The sequence below is a fragment of the Rousettus aegyptiacus genome, unplaced genomic scaffold (genome assembly GCF_014176215.1).
Source record: "Rousettus aegyptiacus isolate mRouAeg1 unplaced genomic scaffold, mRouAeg1.p scaffold_m13_p_10, whole genome shotgun sequence".
Classification (NCBI taxonomy): domain Eukaryota; kingdom Metazoa; phylum Chordata; class Mammalia; order Chiroptera; family Pteropodidae; genus Rousettus; species Rousettus aegyptiacus.
In genome coordinates, this window is record NW_023416285.1 from 8,495,451 (window position 1) to 8,515,215 (window position 19,765).

The window sequence follows — 19,765 nt, forward strand, 5'->3', positions numbered from 1 at the left end:
TCCAAAACAGTGGTCTAGAACACAATAGTGTTAAAAGGTGGCTGAAACAGGGACTTCAAAAATTAAGCGGCCCCAGAGCCATCAGAAACTCAGGCTTGGAAATGGGTGTCACCACCACAGCCTCAGGGCTCCCTCAATCCCAGGAAGCTTTGGGGCTGAAGGCCACATTAAGATGAGGACAGTGGGCAAGGGAAAAGGCACCCTTAACACATTTAAAAGCTTTCCCTAAAGTCCCATGTGACATGCTTGTATCGTCAACCAGAGTAAGCCATGGTTGCTGCCAGGACGTGGGGAGACGTAGATGAAGATCAGCTAGGTGTTTTTATCACCCCGATAGAAGAGAGTAGACAGGAGATGAACAACTAACAGTCTCTGCGACACCGTCATAGAGATGAGGAACCTAAGTCTCAAAGAGAAATTGCTAATGTTTGTGAAATACAAAGTGGAAGGAAAGGTCAGAACCCTGAGGGATGGCTCTGCAAAGCCCAGCATCTGCAGCTCCATACGTGGCCTTGAGCCCAGGAAACCATCACTGAATATAGTGCGGTACAGAAGTCCCAGCTATAAAGGGATGGCACATAAGTGCAGTGAGGGCAAGTACCGCATCCCTCCTTTATTAGTGCATCTCTGTATAGGACCCAAAGCACTGTGAAAAGTCGACAGTGGTTGCATGCATGGATGAAAAAGGAGAGGGGGATACAAATGAATTCGATGAAATCTTGGCAGTTAAAGGGAAGTTTTAAGATTACAACAGAGCAAATCCAAAAATGCCCTCATACCCCACATGGTCATAGGAAACAGGAAGTGCTACTACTTTGGAGTGAAGGAGTCACTGATTCAGCAAACTATTTCATGCCTACCCTGCACCAGACATGGTAGAAGGTGCTTGGAATAGCAAAGCAGACAAAATGTAGCCCCTGCCCTTAGAGAATTCACAGTCTAGGGTTGAAGAGTAGTTAAACTATACTCTACCACTTGGTATGTCAGTTAGTATTGGCCCAACCGCTTCTCTGGGGCCCTTTCTCAGCTGCTGGCCATACTCCGACTGTAGCTCTGCCACTCTGAGCTGTGGGCCCCTCACTTTCATCATGATCCTAGGGTATGTTGGCTTAAACCCTGTCTGCAGATAAGTCAATCAATTCCCACTGCACGGTCCATTCCCAGACAGTTGGCTTTTTTGCTAAGCAAATCATGGCGTCTGACCACATCTCACACCACCTCTGCCATCTACCTCAATAGCCCTATTACAAAGCGCCATCTTCTCTTTATGGATTACTGGATTAATCTTAGATTACTGCTTTTCTGGCCCTGCCTCCGCTTACTTGCTTCCGTTTCCTGGACCACTGGAGAGAGACTTTTTAAACAAACTACATCATGTCACTTGTCTTTTCTCAGTGTTACGGTCTATGCTGGCACTGAATTCAACTCCTTACGTGTGTTCTCTCTTTCCCAGTAACATTTCCAAGGCAGTATTCCCCCATTTTATATGTGAGGAACCATGTTTTCGGCAAAATCCAAATGCTTCATCTGTGCTCTATTCTGGAGTGGATCTAAGAGTTCCCACTGGCCATGCTCTCAGGCAACACACTCACAGTTAGGTAAGCATGAGCCACAGTCCATGAGATACAAACGTACCCCTAGCTAGAGTTTTAATTATGTCGACAAGGTTTTTGAATGAATTTTTAAGATTTTTAGTTTTCATAGGTAAATATTGGCTGACGTAACCCACAAAAACAAAAAAGTTTGGGGTCCTCAATAAGTTTTAGGGATGTAAAGTAAAGAGGTCCTGAGACCCCCCAAAAGTTTGAGAACTGCTGAAGTAGACTAGTTCCCGCCTGGCATTCTATTTTTGTTCGTTCAATCAATAATATTTTTATTTTATGCCGGATACAGTTCTTGCTACTGGGAGTACAGGAGAAGGCGGAAGGCCCTGGTCTCATGGAGCTTGCAACCCAGGTGGTGCGTAAGGCAACTTCATCAATGCAGAATCAAACAAGATAATTGCAGATAATGTTTAAGTGTGGTAAAGAAAATTAAACAGGGTAAAGTGGCCGAGAGTGTAGGTCTAATTTAGATTGAGGCTAGGAAGATGACCTTTGATCTCAGACTGGCAAATGTAAGTTCCTTTTTCTCCAACCGCTTTTGCTCTAGCTCAAAAAGCCAACTCTGTTCCTGAAACAAATGCCAGGCGCCGCTCTGTCTAGAAAGCTTTCCTAGTTAAAATTTCACTCGTCTCTCCAGTGCGGATCTTCCTGGAGAGGCTCCTTCAACCACCTATCTCAAATCCATCACTAGCTCTCCCAAACGGGTTTCAGTTTTCATCTTAGCACTTATCTCTACATGATTTTTCTATATGTATGTAAGTATTTGATATGTCTCTGTCCCATGAAAACAATACTAAACTCTACAAGGGCAGAGACACGGGGTGATTGCTATAATCCACGGATCATCAGATAGTACTCAATAAATGTGCTAGGCTATCACATATATAACTGGAAAATTATAATGAAAAAATCCTTCTGAAAAGATGAATAAGCAAATGTCAAAACCAAGTTATTAAAATATTAGCATAGTGACTTTCTCTTTGATGGAACCATAAATATCTAACAGGAACAGTGCCAGGCTCATACATAGGGAGCCTCAACAATGTTAAGTCTTTTTTGTGGACATCAGAAGCATGGTGGAGTGAGAGATGTCCCCAGATCTCTCCTCTTGAACGATAAGCTGAACATCTAAAACTCATCAAAAAACACCCAACCTGCACATAAGCATGTCTGAGCAAGGGATCTATGAATAAGAGAAATTACAGGTCAGAACGTGGGAGTCTATTGGTAGGCTGAGAGAAACAATGAAGCTGTCTCTTGCAGTCCGAGCTCCCTGAAGGAGAAGGGAGGAGAGAAGGTGCGGCAGCCTCCCCCCCGCCCCCCCCCCCCACCCCAACAGCCCTGCTGAGAGAGCTCTTAGCTCCACACAGCAGCAGTGCCCAGGGATCAGGGGAGAAAGCAGACAAGTGGGGATGGTAGAGAAGCAACAGCTGATTATTACCAGTCCTGGGTGCAAAACAAGGGGCTGAGCTGCAGTCCCCCTCCCCAAACCCAGAGGGCCCCTCCCCCCATATCCTCCAAGACAGAACACCACAGAGCCTCAGGGGAATCTGAGCAAAGGCAACCAAACTGGTGCTAACACTCACAGGGACTGAGACTGAGGGTAATGAGCGTGATGGAATATTTATAAGGGAAAAAAGGTATTATTAAGACTTTATATAAAACAAGGGTCAAAGAAGGTTAGACGCTACCTGCTGGAAACCAAAAGAAAAACACCTTATCAATAGGTTAAAAAAAGCTTTATATAATAAATCCTCTTTCTGGAAAAAAAGTATACTTTCATTAATGCCCAGACAGAGAAATGTCCATTAAACACCATGAACGACCAAAATGACAAGGCAGCTCAAAAGAAAGAGAAAAATCTCTAGAAAATAAGCTTAAAAACATAAAAATATGTGACTTAAATGACAGAGAATTCCGGGTGGTACTTCTGAACAAAAACTCGATGAGATCCAAAATAATTCATATCAACAACTCCAGGAACTGAAAAACAACTAGATGAGCAAAATGAGTTTTTTTTAGCAAGGAGACTGAAACTCTTAAAAAGAACCAAATAGAACTGGAAAATCTAAGTAGACCAATCAGCAGTATGAAAATTGAAACAATCATCAAAAATCTACCAAAAGTAAAAGTCTAGGACCGGATGGGTTCACCAGTGAATTCTACCAAACATTCAAAGGAGATTTAATACCTACTTTCCTAAAACTCTTCCAAAGAAGTGAAGAGGCGGCAATACTTCCCAACTCATTTTTATGAGGCCAATATTACTCTGATACCAAAGCCTGGTAAAGATAACACAAAAAAGAAAACTACAGACCAATATTTCTCATGAACACAGATGGAAAAATCCTAAGTAAGATACTAGCAAACTGAATATAGCAACATATTAAAAAGATTACACACCATGATCAAGTGGACTTCATCCCAGGGGTACAGGGATGGTTCAACATATGCAAATCGATTAATGTGATATGCCACAGAAACCAAATTAAAATATAAGAATCACATGATCATATCAATAGATGCAGAAAAAGCCTTAGACAAGATACAGCATCCATTTATGATCAAAACACTTAACAAAATTGGCATAGAAGGAAAGTACCTTCGCATAATAAAGACAATCTATGTCATTATACTTAATGATGAAAAACTAAAAACCTTTCCTCTAAGATCAGGAACAAGACAAGGCTGTCCAGTACCACCACTGTTATTCAATATAACATTGGAGGTCATAGTGAGGGAAGTCAGGCAAGAGAAAGATACAAAAGGCATCTAAATAGGAAACGAAGTCAAACTGTCACTATTTGCAGACAACATGATTCTTTGTATAGAGAATCCTAAAGACTCCACAAGAACACTGCTAGAAAAAATAAACAAATACGGTAAAGTTTCTGGATACAAAATCAATGTTTAAAAATCCATAGTGTTCCTATACTCTAATAATAAAGTGTCAGAAAAAGAAGTGCAAAAATAATTCCTTTTGCAATTGCAACAAAAAGAATAAAATATGTAGGAATATATCTAACAAAACATGTGAAGGACCTACATAATGAAAACTGTAAGACCCTATTAAAAGAAATTGAAGAAGACACAAAGAAATGGAAAGATATTCTGTATTCTTGGATTGGAAGAATCGATATAGTTAAAATGACCATATTACCTAAAGCATCATACAGATTTAATGCAATCCCCATCAAAATCCCATCGTCATTTTTCAAAGAAATAGAACAATAAATCATCAGATTTGTATGGAAGCACAAAAAGACCCCAAATTGCCACAGTCATCCTGAGAAAAAAGAACAATTCTGGAGGTATAACTCTGCAAGACTTCAAATTATACTATAAAACAACAATAATCAAAACAGCATGACATTGGCAGAAAAACACACACACAGGCCAGTGGAACAGAATCGAGAGTCCAAAAGTAAACCCAGGTTTATATGGGCAAATAATTTTTGACAAAAGAGCCAAAAACATACAGTAGAGAAAGGAAAGCCTCTTCAATAAATGGTACTAGGAAAACTAGAAAGCCACCTGCAAAAGAATGAAACTAGACTGCTGTCTATCACCACACACCAAAAATTAACTCAAAATGGGTTAAGGACTTGAATATAAGACCTGAAATGTTAAATTGCATAGAAGAAAACATAGGAACTAAACTCATGGATGTTGTACTTAAAGAGGAGTTTATGAATTTGACCTTGAAGGCAAGGGAAGTAAAAGCAAAAATAAATGAATGAGAGTATATCAAACTAAAAAGCTTCTGCTCAGTAAAAGAAATTATCAACAAGGTAAAGGGACAACCATCCAAATGGGAAAGTATATTTGCAAGCAACGCCTCTGAAAAGAACTCATACAACTCAATAACAACAAAAACCCAAACGATCCAATTAAAAAATGGGCAGATGACCTGAACAGACACTTCTCCTAAGAAAACATACAAATGGCCACCAAACATATGAAAGGATGCTCAACATCGTTAGGTATTAAGGAATTGCAAGTCAAAACCACAATGAGATACCATCTCACACCTATTAAAATAGCTATAACCAACAGGACAAGAAATAACAAGTGTTGGAGAGGATGAGGAGAAAAAGGAACTCTCAAACATTGCTGGTGGGATTGCAAATTGGTACAGCCACTATGGAAAACAGTATGGAGGCTCCTCAAAAAACTAAGAATTGATCCACCATATAATCCAGCAATCTCTCTATTTGGTATTTACTCCAAAGACTTGAAAACCCATATCCGAAGAGATCTGCACACCGATGTTCATAGCAGCATTATTCACAGTGGCCAGGATATGGAAGCAACCAAAGTGTCCTGTGATAGATGATTGGCTAAAGAAGCGTTGGTACATATAGACGATGGAATATTACTCAGCCATAAGAAGAAATGAAACACTGCCATTTGCGACAACATGGATGGATCGAGATAGTCATGCTGAGTGAAATAAGCCAGACAGAAAAAGTTGAAAATCACATATTACTTACATATGGGATATAAACCTAAAAGCAAAAAATGAACAGGACAAATGATCAGAGACTCATGGTCATGGACAATAGACTAATGGTTATCAGAGGGTAGCGGGGGAGAGGGAAGGGGAGGTAGGTGGGGGTAAAAGGGGTCAACTATATGGTAACAGAAAGAAATCTAATTACGGGCGGTGGACGCACAATGAAATATGTATATGCTTTACTGTGGAAATGTACACAAGAAACTTTTTTGTTAACCAATGCTACCATAATAAAAATTAAATTTTAAAAAATTTAAAAAGTCGTTTCCGTTACCTCTCGCCAGAAAGAATTTAGGTGGCACTTTGCCTGTTCCTCCTGCTTATCGCCACAGTGACTGGATTAGTAATTGGTACACAGGAAGCTCTCAATAAATGTTTGTGGCATGAACGGGTGTTTCCCTCCTTTTATCAGAGAACAAGCTGAGTCCGGGGAAAGACTGCGGGCCAGTCTTTCAGCGTTAAGGGCTCAGCAGTATCCTGACTCCCGGGGGAGGGCTCGCTCCACGTAGTAACTGATTCTCCTTTCCGCAGAACTGTGTCAAATCCAGTCAAAACGTCGACTCGCAATAAAAATAAAAGGAAAAGCCAGGGGGCTTGAACGCCAGAAAGTGGAAACCAAATCACCACACATTCAGCTTCCCTGGCGCCGGACAGACCAATCCGGGTGCCCCGGGCTGTCACCTGACCCGAACAGTCACGTGACCCTGGCACCTGCTGCTGCGCAGGCGCAGTGGCTCCCCCCGCCCCGCCTTTTCAGAAATGGCGGCTCCGCTGGGAGGTATGTTCTCTGGCCAGCCGCCGGGACCCCCGCTACCCCCGCCCGGACTCCCGGGCCAGGCTTCGCTTCTTCAGGCCGCTCCGGGCGCTCCGAGATCCTCTCCGAGTACCTTGGTGGATGAGTTGGAGTCGTCTTTCGAGGTAAAATGAGAAGTGGATTTCTGTTTTAGCCGCTTTTCTTTCCTGAAATGTAAACCGTGCACGTGCAGGTTATCTCCTTCTCCGATTCTTGCACCCGACTTACAGATGGGGAAACTGGCGCAGAGAATATAGGACACTTGATTTCGTCTCCACAATAAGTGGTGGCCAGTATTCTACTCCGGTGTGCTGGCAGAGACGCGCAAACGTGACATTTCTGGAGGCACGCGGGCTTGAAGTTTACCCCACCTTGGGCCCTTTAGGTTCCCGTCCAGTTGCTCTCGGCCCACCCGGTGTTCGTTCCCATCCCTAAGCCTCCTTTCCCGCGTGTTTAGTACAGGCCCGGCCTCTCTGAAGCTCACTGTTCACACTGCTAGCCCTGTAGCTTTTCTGCTGGGCTTCACCCTTAAGCGGTCCGAAAGTGATGGGACTCTTGGGGCTGAAACATTTATTTAAAAGTTGTGCAGAACTTGTTACTAAGGGCTGAGGAAGGAGGAAAACTGGGCGTTCCAGAGGGAGCGAGGCATAGACGACCCAATATCTGAGTTCAGCCAAAGGTGTGCACTCTGTAGCCAGGAAGATGGGGAGCGGTGGTAGACAAAGGAGAGGTAAAAATAATTGCTTTGGTTGCTTCCGGTAGTCTTTGAAGGGAAAGATGAGCTCTCGTTATATAGAAATAAAATAACTTCTAATTGGAGTGACCTTTTCAGTATTTTAAATACTGAAATACTAGTCATGTGAGTTTTACGCTATAGCTATGTGATAGTACAGTAGTATGTGGATTTAGTTTGTAAATGACTAAAACTGGGCCTGCATGGGCAGAATGCGTTTACTGATGGAGGTACCGTCATAAGTTTGGAGATAACTGATTTAAAGGTGCCAGGCCATAAAGAAAGGCCATGGGTAAGCTTTAGAACAGCATTTAGCCTTGAGGTGAGGTGGCTCTTGCTCTTGAGTGCTTGCTGAAAGATAGTTGGCCCTGTAGAAGCTTTGGCCAAAGTTGACCACCAGCAAGCACCCTAATGCTTAAACCTTTAGTGCCTGTCTGTGGCTCTTGGGATAAGACCAGGAGCTTTACTATGGTCTCCCCAGCTCTGCGTGTTCAAGTCTCAGCTCTGAAACCATCTCTTCTTATTCTGCTCACACAAGACTTTTTCTGCATATGCCATTTGTTTTCCCTTTGGGCTTCCAGGTCCCATCCCCCCCGCTCACACAGCATTTCCTCAGTGACCTGTCCCTGATACTCTTCGTAGCATTCACCATGAGCCAGGCTCTAGGAAGTCGAAGATCAACTCTTGCCCCCTCTTCTCCCATTGTGTCTGTAGGACTAGTACAGTGGGAGCAGATAAGAAATACTTGATGAATACTTGTCAAACATTGAAGGAGCTTGTTCTATGTCATGCCCTGTCCTAGGTGCTAAGAACACAGAAAAAACTGGTCCCTGCCTTCAAGGAGCTCATGACATTGCTGTGGAAGAAACAAATAAATAGCAGACGACTGCAGTGCTGTGGGACCTGTGCTCTGATAAAAGAAACCCAGAATTCCATAAGAGCATGGCTGTGGCTCGTCAAAGGCTTTGCAGAGAAAGTGAAACCCCAAGGGGCATTTGGGCTTAGCTATGTGGGAGTGGGAGTGGCGCTTCTTGGGCCCCCCCGTGCTGGGTGATCACCCACCTAGTCTCCTGTCAAGACTCAGCTCAGAGACCACATTTTCATTTTGTGTTTCCTTCCTCGAGGTCTGCGTGGACCTCTTTTCCACAACCTCCAGTGGCGCATGACACCTGCTTGCTCACTTTTCATTTCTCTTTCGGTGCCCCCTCCCCCCATGAGGTCTTTGGCTTGCTCATTCTAGTTTGCTTAGTAAATACTCTCATGGACTGAGTTTGTTGAGGTCACGCACTCTTGTTGTGGAAGGGAAACTTGGAGATCTTCCTTTCCTTCTACAGATGAAGAAACAGGCTCAGAGAGGGGAAGTAACTTGCCCAAAGCCAAACGCTGAGTTTGTTGAAATGAGGATTAGCATTTGGGCCTCCTGACTCTCCAGGCAAAGGCTTCTTTCTGTCTTAGGAGTATTTCTAAAAAGCAGATTCTTTTTATAGGCCCCCACATGTTTTCTTCTCTCTACAGCTGTCCAACTCTTTGTGCGTGCGTGCGTGCGTGCGTGCGTGCGTGCGTGCGTGTGTGTGTGTGTTTTAAGGGGCAAGAGGGAACTAAAATTCCTGGGATCGGGTTTTCTTCCTCTGTCTGGCAGCCCTGCTGGCTGGCTCTGCAGGAGCAGCCCCAGCTTGTGACTAGTTGGCCTCCTGGATGGGATGTTTTCCAGTAGCCACAGGATTCACAAAGCAGGGCACCCTGCTCATATCCCAGATCCAACAGGAGTCACCTTTCAAAGTATTACACAGAATGGGCAGTCTGCTTTTCTGATTCGTTGAGCTATTGCAGGGCTTTCCTAGCGAGAGTCCTGTGATTTTTCTCTATAAGTCAAATGGGGCAACTGCAGGCAGGAGAGGGCCCTCACATCTAGTTGATGGCCTAAATTCGGGCCCAGATCTGCTTGCCTTACACCAAGTATAGTTTGCTTACTGCTGGCAGGGCTCTGCCTTCCTGAGGTGTGAGGCTTCCGCTCTGACCCCTGCTCCCCGCAGGGCTCTCCTGTTCTCTTTCTGGCCCCTCCGTTCTGTTAGGCCTTCTTTTTCCATATCCTGAGAGCAGCCAATGTGTAGAACTCCTTGGCTGAATCACATATGCACCTGGATCATTGTCGTTTTAGAGAGCACTCCCTCTTTAGGACTTTTTTACCCATGTGACACCAACCTTTGGGTCATCCAGTCAGTCATTGGCATGTGTTTATTGAGGACTCACTTTGTGCCAAGCAGTATTCCCAGACTTGGCATAGGGCGAACAAGACAAGCAAAATTCACACCTTGGAGGGGACAGCTAATAATGGACTAGAAGAATGGGATGATGTCAGTTAACTATGTGAAAAACAAAAAGAAACAAAAAATGAAACAAAGCAAAAGGCCGGGCTTGGGGATAGAGGGGTGCTATTTCAAAAGAGTAGACAGATGTGGTCTCTCTGAGGAGGTGATGATTGACCTGAGTCCTGAATGGGTGATGCAAGTCACGTGAGCACCTGAGGGAGGGACCATGGGTAGGACTGGAGTAGGGCGGAATGAGGGGGGGGGGGAGTGGGTGGTAGGAGAGAGGCGGATGCAGGTGCTGGCAAACACCAGATGCCTCATTTATGGGCTCTTGCTCTATGGAGCTAATGGAGTCAGTTTATCAGGTTTCTTCATTAGCATGATGTCTTGTTATCTGGTGTGCAAACCCAGATGCTAGCAGCTCATCGATTGACTTCAAGCAAAGTTATTTCTTACTCTGAAGTAAGATTTTTGACATGTGACATTTTTTTCTTTTGTGAAATGTTTTGATCACACAGGCTTGCTTTGCTTCTCTGGTGAGTCAGGACTATGTCAATGGCACGGATCAGGAAGAAATTCGAACTGGTAAGAACCCTTTTTGTAGACAGTGTTAGCAAGATTCCACATTGCTGACGTCACACTTTGTGTGTTTGAGTCCTTCTTGTACCCTAAGAGAAGTTTCCCAGGGAATAAGATTTATGCAGATCATCTCTATATACTGCTTGTTCTCTGTTGAGTTTATTAATTGACATTTTAAGTCATGACAAACCACTTATGATGAGCTTTACATATTGGTAGTAGGACAAAGAAGACCAATAGTGCGTACAGCTTTTAACATAAGTGTTGGGTCGGGTCTGGTTAGTACTTGGATGAGAGACCATCTAGGGAGACCAGGTGTTGTAGACATAAAAAATTAAAAAAATAAGGGATCTGACAAGGTCCTTGTAATCTGTGCGGTCAATCAAGGGTTGCCTCGCCTAAAAAAATAAATAAAATATAAAGTAAAATAAGTTTTGATAATCTATTGAAATCTCATATGCTTCCCACTCCTTGCTCGAGTTCTGTCCCCGGAGGTAACCAGTGCTTCTGGTTTCTATGTACTGTATTTTAAAAATTACATTTTAACTGGAAATCATACTAATTGCTGGAACTCTGGATTGTCTTTTTCAGAAGAACTCATTGTCTTTCTTCAGAAGAACCTTTATTTTACAGTAAGGTCTCTTATTTGCCTGACAAAAATACAAATCATTTGCTGTTTAATGTTGGTTAACACATGGGTTTAGGGGTTAGTATTATTGCTGTGGCCAGGATTAAAATCCTAGGTTGCATCTTTGAGAAGGTGCTGTTTTTGATATTCTGACTGTTCGTTTATGAGGGAGATATTTGTGTCTAGTGTTCTTGATTTAATATTTTGGTCTTTTTTTTTTTAAGGTGTTGATCAGTGTATCCAGAAATTTCTGGATATTGCGAGACAGACAGAATGTTTTTTCCTACAGAAAAGATTGCAGTTATCTGTCCAGAAACCAGAACAAGTTATCAAAGAGGTACGAACTCAGTTTTCTCCGCTTCTTAAGAAAAGCACATGTTATCAGGATTCCGTCTGCTTTAAATGATTTTAAATAAAATCCCTTTTCCCACGAGTTCTAGTAGGGCTTTATAGATTGAATATGAAGGTTGCTAATTGTCATTGTTGGTGACAACCTGCACAGGTAGTAGAATAAAGGGGAGTGGGGGAAGCAGGGCTTCACACAGAGCAGTTTCATACACTGGCTTTCCTGGAAGATTTTTCTTGAAAAAAAGGAAGGTTCTGCTGCTTGAAAAGGTTTGAAAGCTTGTTGTGTAGGTGATGAGCTCCTTTAGACAAGAACTGTGATCTGTGTATTTCCGATTGCTTTACTCAGGGCTGTACACACAGGAAAGGACTTAAAAATTAAATGTCCTGTCCCGGGCTCCTTGAAGCTCAGGATTTCACATATCTCAGTTGTTGAAACTGGGGCATTTGGAAGGATGTTGGGGTTTCCAGGGTGCCTGGAAAGCTTCAGTGGCATTTAATATGTTGGATCCCCCCTGCAGTGTGGACGAGGGAAGATTCTTCCTGCCCAAAAGGCCTGTGGGGCAGTTTTTGAAGTAACTACTCCCACAAGCCAACCAATTAAAAATTGTTTTTCTTATTCAATGATAACTATTGAAAAGGTGAATGGTAGGATGATATTCTTATACTTCAGCATGTCAGATCATTTCCTGATTTGAATACTTGAATAACAACATAGGTGTGTTCAAGGCCAGGTCTTTTTGTTTTTTTTTTTTTTTTTAAATTAATGCCTACAGCACCTGGTCTCCCATCCAAGTACTAACCAGGCCTGACCCTGCTTAGCTTCCGAGATCAGGCGTGTTCAGGGTGGCATGGCTTAGGTCTTAATAAAGAATTATAACGATGGTTTTCAGAAAAAAAGACTTGAAAATGAGATTTTAACACTTCATAACTCGAAATGATAAGACCGTGGTTGCGGGTTCTTTTAAACAGTGGTTACCTTGTGTTTCAGTTTCTCCAAGTTTTAGATTCTCAGCAGTAGACTTTTGGACATAGATGCTGGGAACCTGGGGACCAGGGTAGGAAAGAGACTAATTTCTTTTTGGCTGCCCTTTGAGACTCTGGAATATTATAACTTGTATATTATTTATTAAAAGAAAATTTAAAAAAGCCCGTCCGTGTTAGGCAGACATCTGCCATTGGGAAGAGTTGCTTTGGGTTGTTCAGTAGTGGAGCCCAGGAGGGTAACGGGTTTAATATGATTTAATAGCTTCTTTGTTTTGAATTTACTTCTTAGTGCTCTTAACTAGTCAGGAACTGTAGTCACTGTTCACGGGTTTGCTCTGACTTCATCTTTGTTCGTAGGATGTCTCGGAGCTAAGGAATGAATTACAGCGGAAAGATGCTCTGGTCCAGAAGCACCTGACGAAGCTGCGGCACTGGCAGCAGGTGCTGGAGGACGTCAGTGCGCAGCACAAAAAGCCGGCCGACATCCCTCAGGGCTCTTTGGCCTACCTGGAGCAAGCGTCCGCTAACATCCCCGCGCCCATGAAGCAGACCTGAGGAAGGGCCACTTGGACACGCGCCGCTGCGCGAATCAACCCAAACACAGTTTTGAGGGTTTCGTTATTTTTTTGGCCAAACATCAGTTTTCGGGGACATGACGTTTTAGAAGAACACTGCCAGAGAATGAGATGAGTTTAGTTTCATGCTCTCACCTAAAAATTTCCCTCTATTTTTATAAGCTGTTGTTTCTTTAGTACTTTACAAAATGCCTGTAGCTTCAGTAAACCAAGTAAATTTTTGTTTGTAGCAAAATGTAGGCTGTTAGTGTGATGCCACTCACAGATCCCTTTTTATTTTTTTTCTGCTTTTTTTTTTAACTTTTGTATAGTTTTGTATTTGCAGTTTTAAATAAGAGGGAAGAACAGTTTGTATGCTCTAATCAGCAGATCGGAGGGTGAGGGTTTTTGTAGGCCTTTGATGTGGCAGTGTGTAAAAATGTGTAAATTTGCTGTTTTGAGACTTTGAACTACCTCAAGAGGAGGAATCTAATGCAATAATGTAATGCTCCCAGAGTTCTCAGAATGAGAATATTACGTAAATAGGTTGGAAGAGGAATTTAATATCCTAGGTTAGGGTAGTACTATTACACTAGGATCTAAGCTGACGTTGACTATTTGGGGTAAGTTTATACTCTGTGTGACGTTGTTTATTTGTTGGGTCGAGGGGATGTAGTAGGAGCAGTGATATGCCAAATTTTGTTAACGTTCTGCACTAATGAATCAGTTTAAGTAAACAGACCCTGTTCTCAACAGCATGACTTGGGCACAGATGAAGTTTGAGGTTGAAAGCTCACTGTGATTATCTCTTTTTTTGAATTTTGTTTGTTTTTGTTTTTGTTTTGCTTTTTGGAGCAGAAGTCTTCCGTCGGGGAGGGGTCTTACTGATGGATGGTGTTGGTTCCAAGGGACGGGGGCTCGGGCAGGGCGTGGACTGCAGCATTACCCTTGGCTCGTACCCTCCACAGAGGGGACGCGGAGCCCTAGAGTGTGGGAGACACCTTACCCTTTTATTAGTCACACGGGCCACACAGATCTCTGTTGATCCACTGCGGAGAAATACAGCCTGGTGTTGTGTCCCGCTTTCCCTAGAGGAAGCTTTCCTTCCTCTGTTGTGTACGGCCTCTTACTAGATTATATCCCATAACCCAGAACAAACGCGCCGCTGTCTTCACAGGCGGTACCTCTGTGGCTCCGTTCCCTGACTCGCCTTGTTTTCTCCAGCCTCGAGGGCCCCTCCCCGAATGCATGGCATCCACTCACTGGCCTGGATGCCGCCTGGTCCCTGAAGCCCCCAAATGCCCTCTCTGCCACAGCCTCAGGACACAGAGGTACTTCCTGTCTCCTGCCAACTTGCTTGGTTCTCTCTTGAGGGTTAGTAGTTTGTCTCTGTCTCTGAGCCCCTCATGAGAATTAGGCATTATTTTCCTTTGAATGTACAGGGACCATCTGTTATTTTTTACGTATAATACTTATTACTCATTTTTGTTTGTGCATGTAGGATATATAACCTGAGGCCAGCAAGTCCCCTCAGTGAGATTGCATAGGTTAAACAAAGTTTTTAAAAATCATTTTTCTCACATTAAATGATTTCAAGGTGGTTAATGTGGTCATGTCATGCTAATTAGAAGCTCTGATTGACGACAGCTTTATATTTCCTGATTAAAAGCTAAACAACTTTTAGGTAAAGAGGTTCTTGGTGAAAAGTTCAGGAACTATTCTAATTGGTGCTTAGTGAAAATATTTTGAATTAATATCTGTATCAGTTATTGCTGTATCTTTATTAAATTCAAGAGTTTTCTGCCAAATGGTTTTCAGTCTTGTCTGTCTGTGAATATCTTTTTTTCTTTTTAACAACATCTCGCTGGTCGATGGTCATGGGAAACCCTCTGAGCTGCTGTCTCTTTCAATGAGAAAATAACAAGCCATCAACCAGGATCCCTTCTCCTCTCCCATTGTGATAAACCCACCCACATCTTCAGGGCGTCGTTTCTTCTTCCCATCCCACCTGCCGAAGTGCCTCCCTGAAGTGCCTCCCTGCGTAAGGCCAGCCTTTCCACAGTGTCCTGGCCCCAGGCGGTCGCCTGCCCCAGGCCTGCGCCCCCCTGGGCGAGTTCCACCCTTGTGTCGCCACCTCCTGGGCCGTTCCCTGCTGCTCACAAGAGCTCCCTGCCCCCCATCTTCACCGCTCCCCTCCACGCTCCCTTGGATGCCTGAGCGGCTCTTTCCATCTCCTGCTCCTCCCTTCGACTCCAGGCTGCCATCTGTCCCTCGCATGTGACCACAGCGGTGCTCATGACAGTTACTGGCCATTTTGCTGTGGCCCAATCAGGTGGACACTTTATTTTCTTTACTTGACCTCATTCTCTTTAACACTTCTCCCCTTTTTTGCTTCCTGGTCTACCCAGCCTCTGAATGTTGACATTCCTGAGGGCTGGGGCCTGGGCCTGTGGAGGCCGCGGAGGAGCGCTGCTCAGTCCTTCAGAGCGGGACGCGGCCGCCACCGCTCCCGCCTCAGCGGACCTGCTGCAGAGTTCCAGCGAAGGCCATGTCCTTTCTGGGAGTGACCAGGTGCAGTGCGGGGCCAGGTCACTTCTGCCCAACACAGGACCCTAGTGGGCAGTCTGCTCCGGAGCGCCCGTCAGCCCTGCCAGATCTTAGAGCTGTCCTTTTGCTCAAATCCTCCTTGGCCCCCTTCTCGGTTGTCAACCCTGCGTCCTCGTCCCATGGTCCCTCCCATCTCTGCTTCCTCTCCCCTTTATCTTACACAGGTGTTTCCCCCGAGAAGGGGGAGGGGACCTGTCCCTGACATCTGGACTCTGGCCTAGCACTGCTTGGCCATCCTACTCTCATGTTGGACAGAAACCATTTCAGAATACTAACCTCGGACAGAGTTGCTCTGAGACCATGATAAAGTAGGACCAAAAAAAAACCACTTCATAATTTTGTCTAAGCACAGAGAAAAAGAAAAATGAGGTTACTGTGCCACCCCCAAAATAACCAGACATCTTCTTGGCTAAAGTGAGTAACCACTACTTTTTTTTTTTTTTTTAAACCATTTACAGCTTCATCAACACTCTAATCTGCCTTTCTAGAAAAGATTAAGACATCCAGTTATAGAATCGTCCTCACTTTCTGACAGCATCCACCCTCGGGTGAATCCCTGCCTCCTTAGACTCTCCTTGAGATCACCGAACCACCGCCAGAATCTCAGAATAGGTGCTAACACCGCTGAGAAGCCCCCATGATGAGCATTCTCCCTCTGCAGCAGGTGCGAGACACCGCTTAACTCAACTACAGCTGCGTTTCCGGTGGTCTCTGGCCAAAGGGCATCGAGATCCCTAATAAATGTCTTGCACTTCTAATTGTGTCTTGGGGTTTGCTTCCAGCGAACCTGACTGACGTGAGTGTTAGGGACATGGTCTGAAATGGCAGTTTGGGGACTGGCTCACTGTCCAACTGGCACCCACTCTGAGTGGTATGTGAGGCACAGACAGTCACCGGCACAAAGGGGTGGCCCCATTGTGGAAGAGTGCAGCAGGGGTGCCCCAGGAAGTGTCCTCGTAGAGGGGAACGTTGCTGGTGCCAGGACTCAGACACTTGGGAGATGAGGGGAGACGCTGCACACGAGAACAGGGGGTCGGCTGGTTACCGCTGCACTACCTGGACTCCCAGTGGTGAGAGGATGACAGATAACTGCTTACTAGAGAGCCAGAGGCCACCGAGTGCCTGGCCACCTGTGAGTATCTCCTGCAAGGGGCGAGCAGCCTGCTGACGAGCTAGTGGATCAAAGCCAGGACTGCACCCTGGGGACGACGGTGGGGATCACCCCCGGAAATCCGAAGGTTGCAGGGGAGGCGGGCCCTGTCATAGCTCCATGTAACTTGCATGAACCAGATGGAGCCTGGAGATTGAGTACAGACCAAGTAGCCTGCTATGTTGGATGTGGCATCAATGCTAGAGCAGTTAGTAAGGGCTCAGGTCCAGGGTGCGCAGCCACCGATGGGGTGAATTCGTTCTTTTATGCCTCAGTTAAGGAACAATTCACAGCAATATTCCTTTCCGGTCTTGCCCTAGAGATGTGCTAACGCTCGTTCCCTCTGTCATAATATAACCTCAAGAGATTTACCATCAAATCCTCTTGTTCCTTCTTCCCAGCTTGGTCCTGAATTGTTCATTTCTCTTCCACTCTGCCTTTCCCTCCAAGCTGTCACCATCATCTCTAGGCCACTCCGCTCTTGAGAGATTGGTAAATATGCAAACAAAAATGGGAATATTTTATCTATCAAATTAAGCTCGTCAGTATTATCCAGGGTCAGAGAGAAAATTTCGTTCACTGCTGGTGAAGGTGTGAATTGCTAGAAACTTTCTGGACAGTAATTTGGTCATATCAAACAAAAAACTTACGTGTGTGTCCACTGATGCTTTCCTTCAATGCCCAAGAAATACATCCTAAAGGAAAAAATGATAGAAGCATGCAAAGATTTAGTTAACAAACATGTGAGTACTGGATGGAATCTAGACGTTTGAGAGTTTACACTCACCTGCAACAAGAAAGGAGTCAGAACATGTAGCATCAGGTATTGCGCTGAGTTCAGGGCAGTAGTACGAAGTGCGGCCCACTTCGCTGGTCATCAGGAGCTGCACAGTGGTGGGTAAATGTTTCAACAAACGAGAGTAGTAACTCTCCATAGTCATTAACACAAAATACAAACATCATAATTCTACAATACTCACCTTAAAGCAAGAAACAAAAGAACCAAAAAATACTTGATGCTGAAAAATACTACGGCATGTTACAGGTATGATAACAAGTATTTGCATTTAAAAAGGATCACATTGGGCCTATGTTTTGATTGGGTAGTAAATTTACCTTTACATTGCAAGTTTTGAGTTTCTTGTTGCATTTTTCTCAAAATGTCATTAGTATGTAATTAGCTACTTTTAGTTTGAGGATAATCTGACTGAGGTCAACGTGAACTTCCTATTGCCAAGGTTCAGTCTTTATCTAATCTCACCCTTCTTTGGAAAATCACAAGTCACGACCTTTTTTATTGCCCAGTTTAAAGTTTTATTCAAAGAGCAAAGGTTTGACAGTGCATAGAATAAACGACCGTTTATGGGCCGCCTGTCGGGCCAGCACCGAAGGATCGAGAACATATTTTGCTCACTGAGAGGTGTATTGAGCCTTGTCAAATCGCACTGCTCCTTCAGAGGGTCAGACAGTTTAATGTGGCCTGACAGTGAGGTCAGCACCGTGACTGGCCACTCCCAGCTCCCTTTAATCTACTGAGCATCCATGCAATGGAGGAAGCGACACACCGTGAGGAAAACGGCCGGAACCCAAAGACCAGAGGGTCAGATGGGCCTTGGCTGAGAAGAACAGGTAAATCTAGGAACCTTCACAAATGACCAGGTTGGCACAACAGTCACTGAAACAGATGTATGACAGGGCAAGTCTCCGTGAGCCACAGAAAAACCTTGGCAGTGTTGAATTCCAATTCATGATTGGGCGCCTTGCTCGTGTTATTTTAGTTAATCCTCGTAAAGCCCTTTTTGAGGTAGGTGTTATTCCTTCTATTATCTACTTCATGTCCCGGATTAGGAAATCAAAATACTTAACCCAACATGTCAAGGTCTGCTGTTGTTCATTCCTAGTAGTTCTGATTCGCTTTGTTGTTGTTGTTGTTGTTGTTTTCCTGATAATTCTGAACTTGTTTTATTTCTCTCCTTATTGAGGTTAGAGGTGCATTTTGAATTATATCAGTTACATGGAAACACTTTTCCAGTGGAGATGACATGCATCCTAAGGAAAAACAAAACCACTTTAAAAGTGGACGATTCTAATCACAGTCGGATAGTCCACAATGTGGACCGCAGTTGTATGGACACTAGACATACAGTGTGTAACGTTAACGTTTTCCTGTGGGTGCTTTCTGACAACGATGGTTTGTTTTACCCCCGTGTCTATAATTGTTCAATGAACTGGTGTCCAATGAAACTATGAAATATCAATGCCAAATTTAGTTTCGGCTATCATATGCAAATCATATTATAAGCAGGTTATTTGGTTAGTTGGTTTCTTGGTTCATTCCTTCAATCGCCTGTTTTAAAAGAAATGTTTTTCAAATGTCCTCTTTGGGATGGATCCTAAGGATCAATTTAGAAAGAAAAATACTTGGTGAACCATTCTTGGTGGGCAGAGCCCTGTTTCTGCTGGACTTCTTTGGGTTGGGCTGTTTCACCATCTTGTGTCCTAAAAACAAACAAAAAGCTTTCTTAGATTGGTTTGAAAACTATTCAATAAGCAACTTAATACCCCACCATTTTTTCAGAGAAAGATAACTGCTTCTTTATTCTTCAAAAGATCCTAGAACTTGGCAGGCCAACATTAGTGTCTGGAATTAAGTTGTGGAGGATGGGGGGTGGGGAGGGAACATCTAATTCTTGTTTTGAAATCAGCATGTTTTCCATTGTTTCACTTAAGACAATGAGATGTATTTGCAATACGCATTATTAATTCAGACACATATTAAACAATAAATCCCATAAAAAGGTAAAAGAAAGAAATGGTTACTCAATAGCATTATAATTTATGGCTTCTTCAAAAGTTATCTAGTGTGTTTTAGCATTTCGATGAGGCTGTGAAATGAGCCTTTAATAAATTGAAAAGGGGAAGCAGGAAGCAGGAAGTAACGGTGTATACCTGACTGAACA

General features: G+C 43.8%; 2 protein-coding genes across 10 annotated transcripts in view; one reads left to right on the forward strand and one right to left on the reverse strand.

Annotated features, from left to right (window-relative positions):
• Nucleotides 1-6,860: 6,860 nt before the first annotated feature.
• MED28 (mediator complex subunit 28) lies at nt 6,861-14,856 on the forward strand. Its single transcript, XM_016121261.2, has 4 exons — nt 6,861-7,038; nt 10,474-10,540; nt 11,387-11,499; nt 12,852-14,856. Exons 1-4 carry the CDS (start codon nt 6,880-6,882, stop codon nt 13,047-13,049), a joined length of 537 nt encoding a protein of 178 aa, XP_015976747.1. The 5' UTR covers nt 6,861-6,879; the 3' UTR covers nt 13,050-14,856.
• Nucleotides 13,358-19,765, reverse strand: part of FAM184B (family with sequence similarity 184 member B) — a 65,143-nt gene continuing 58,735 nt past the window's right edge. For 3 of the 9 annotated variants that reach the window (XM_036227547.1, XM_016121255.2, XM_036227546.1), the window contains one exon: nt 14,811-19,304. In XM_036227547.1, coding sequence (XP_036083440.1) covers nt 19,211-19,304 — 94 coding nt within the window. In that variant the 3' untranslated portion in view covers nt 14,811-19,210. Of the gene's footprint in view, nt 19,305-19,765 lie in introns of all 9 variants that reach the window. The other 6 variants (XR_004953048.1, XR_004953049.1, XR_001594032.2 and 3 more) reach the window with 6 other exon arrangements.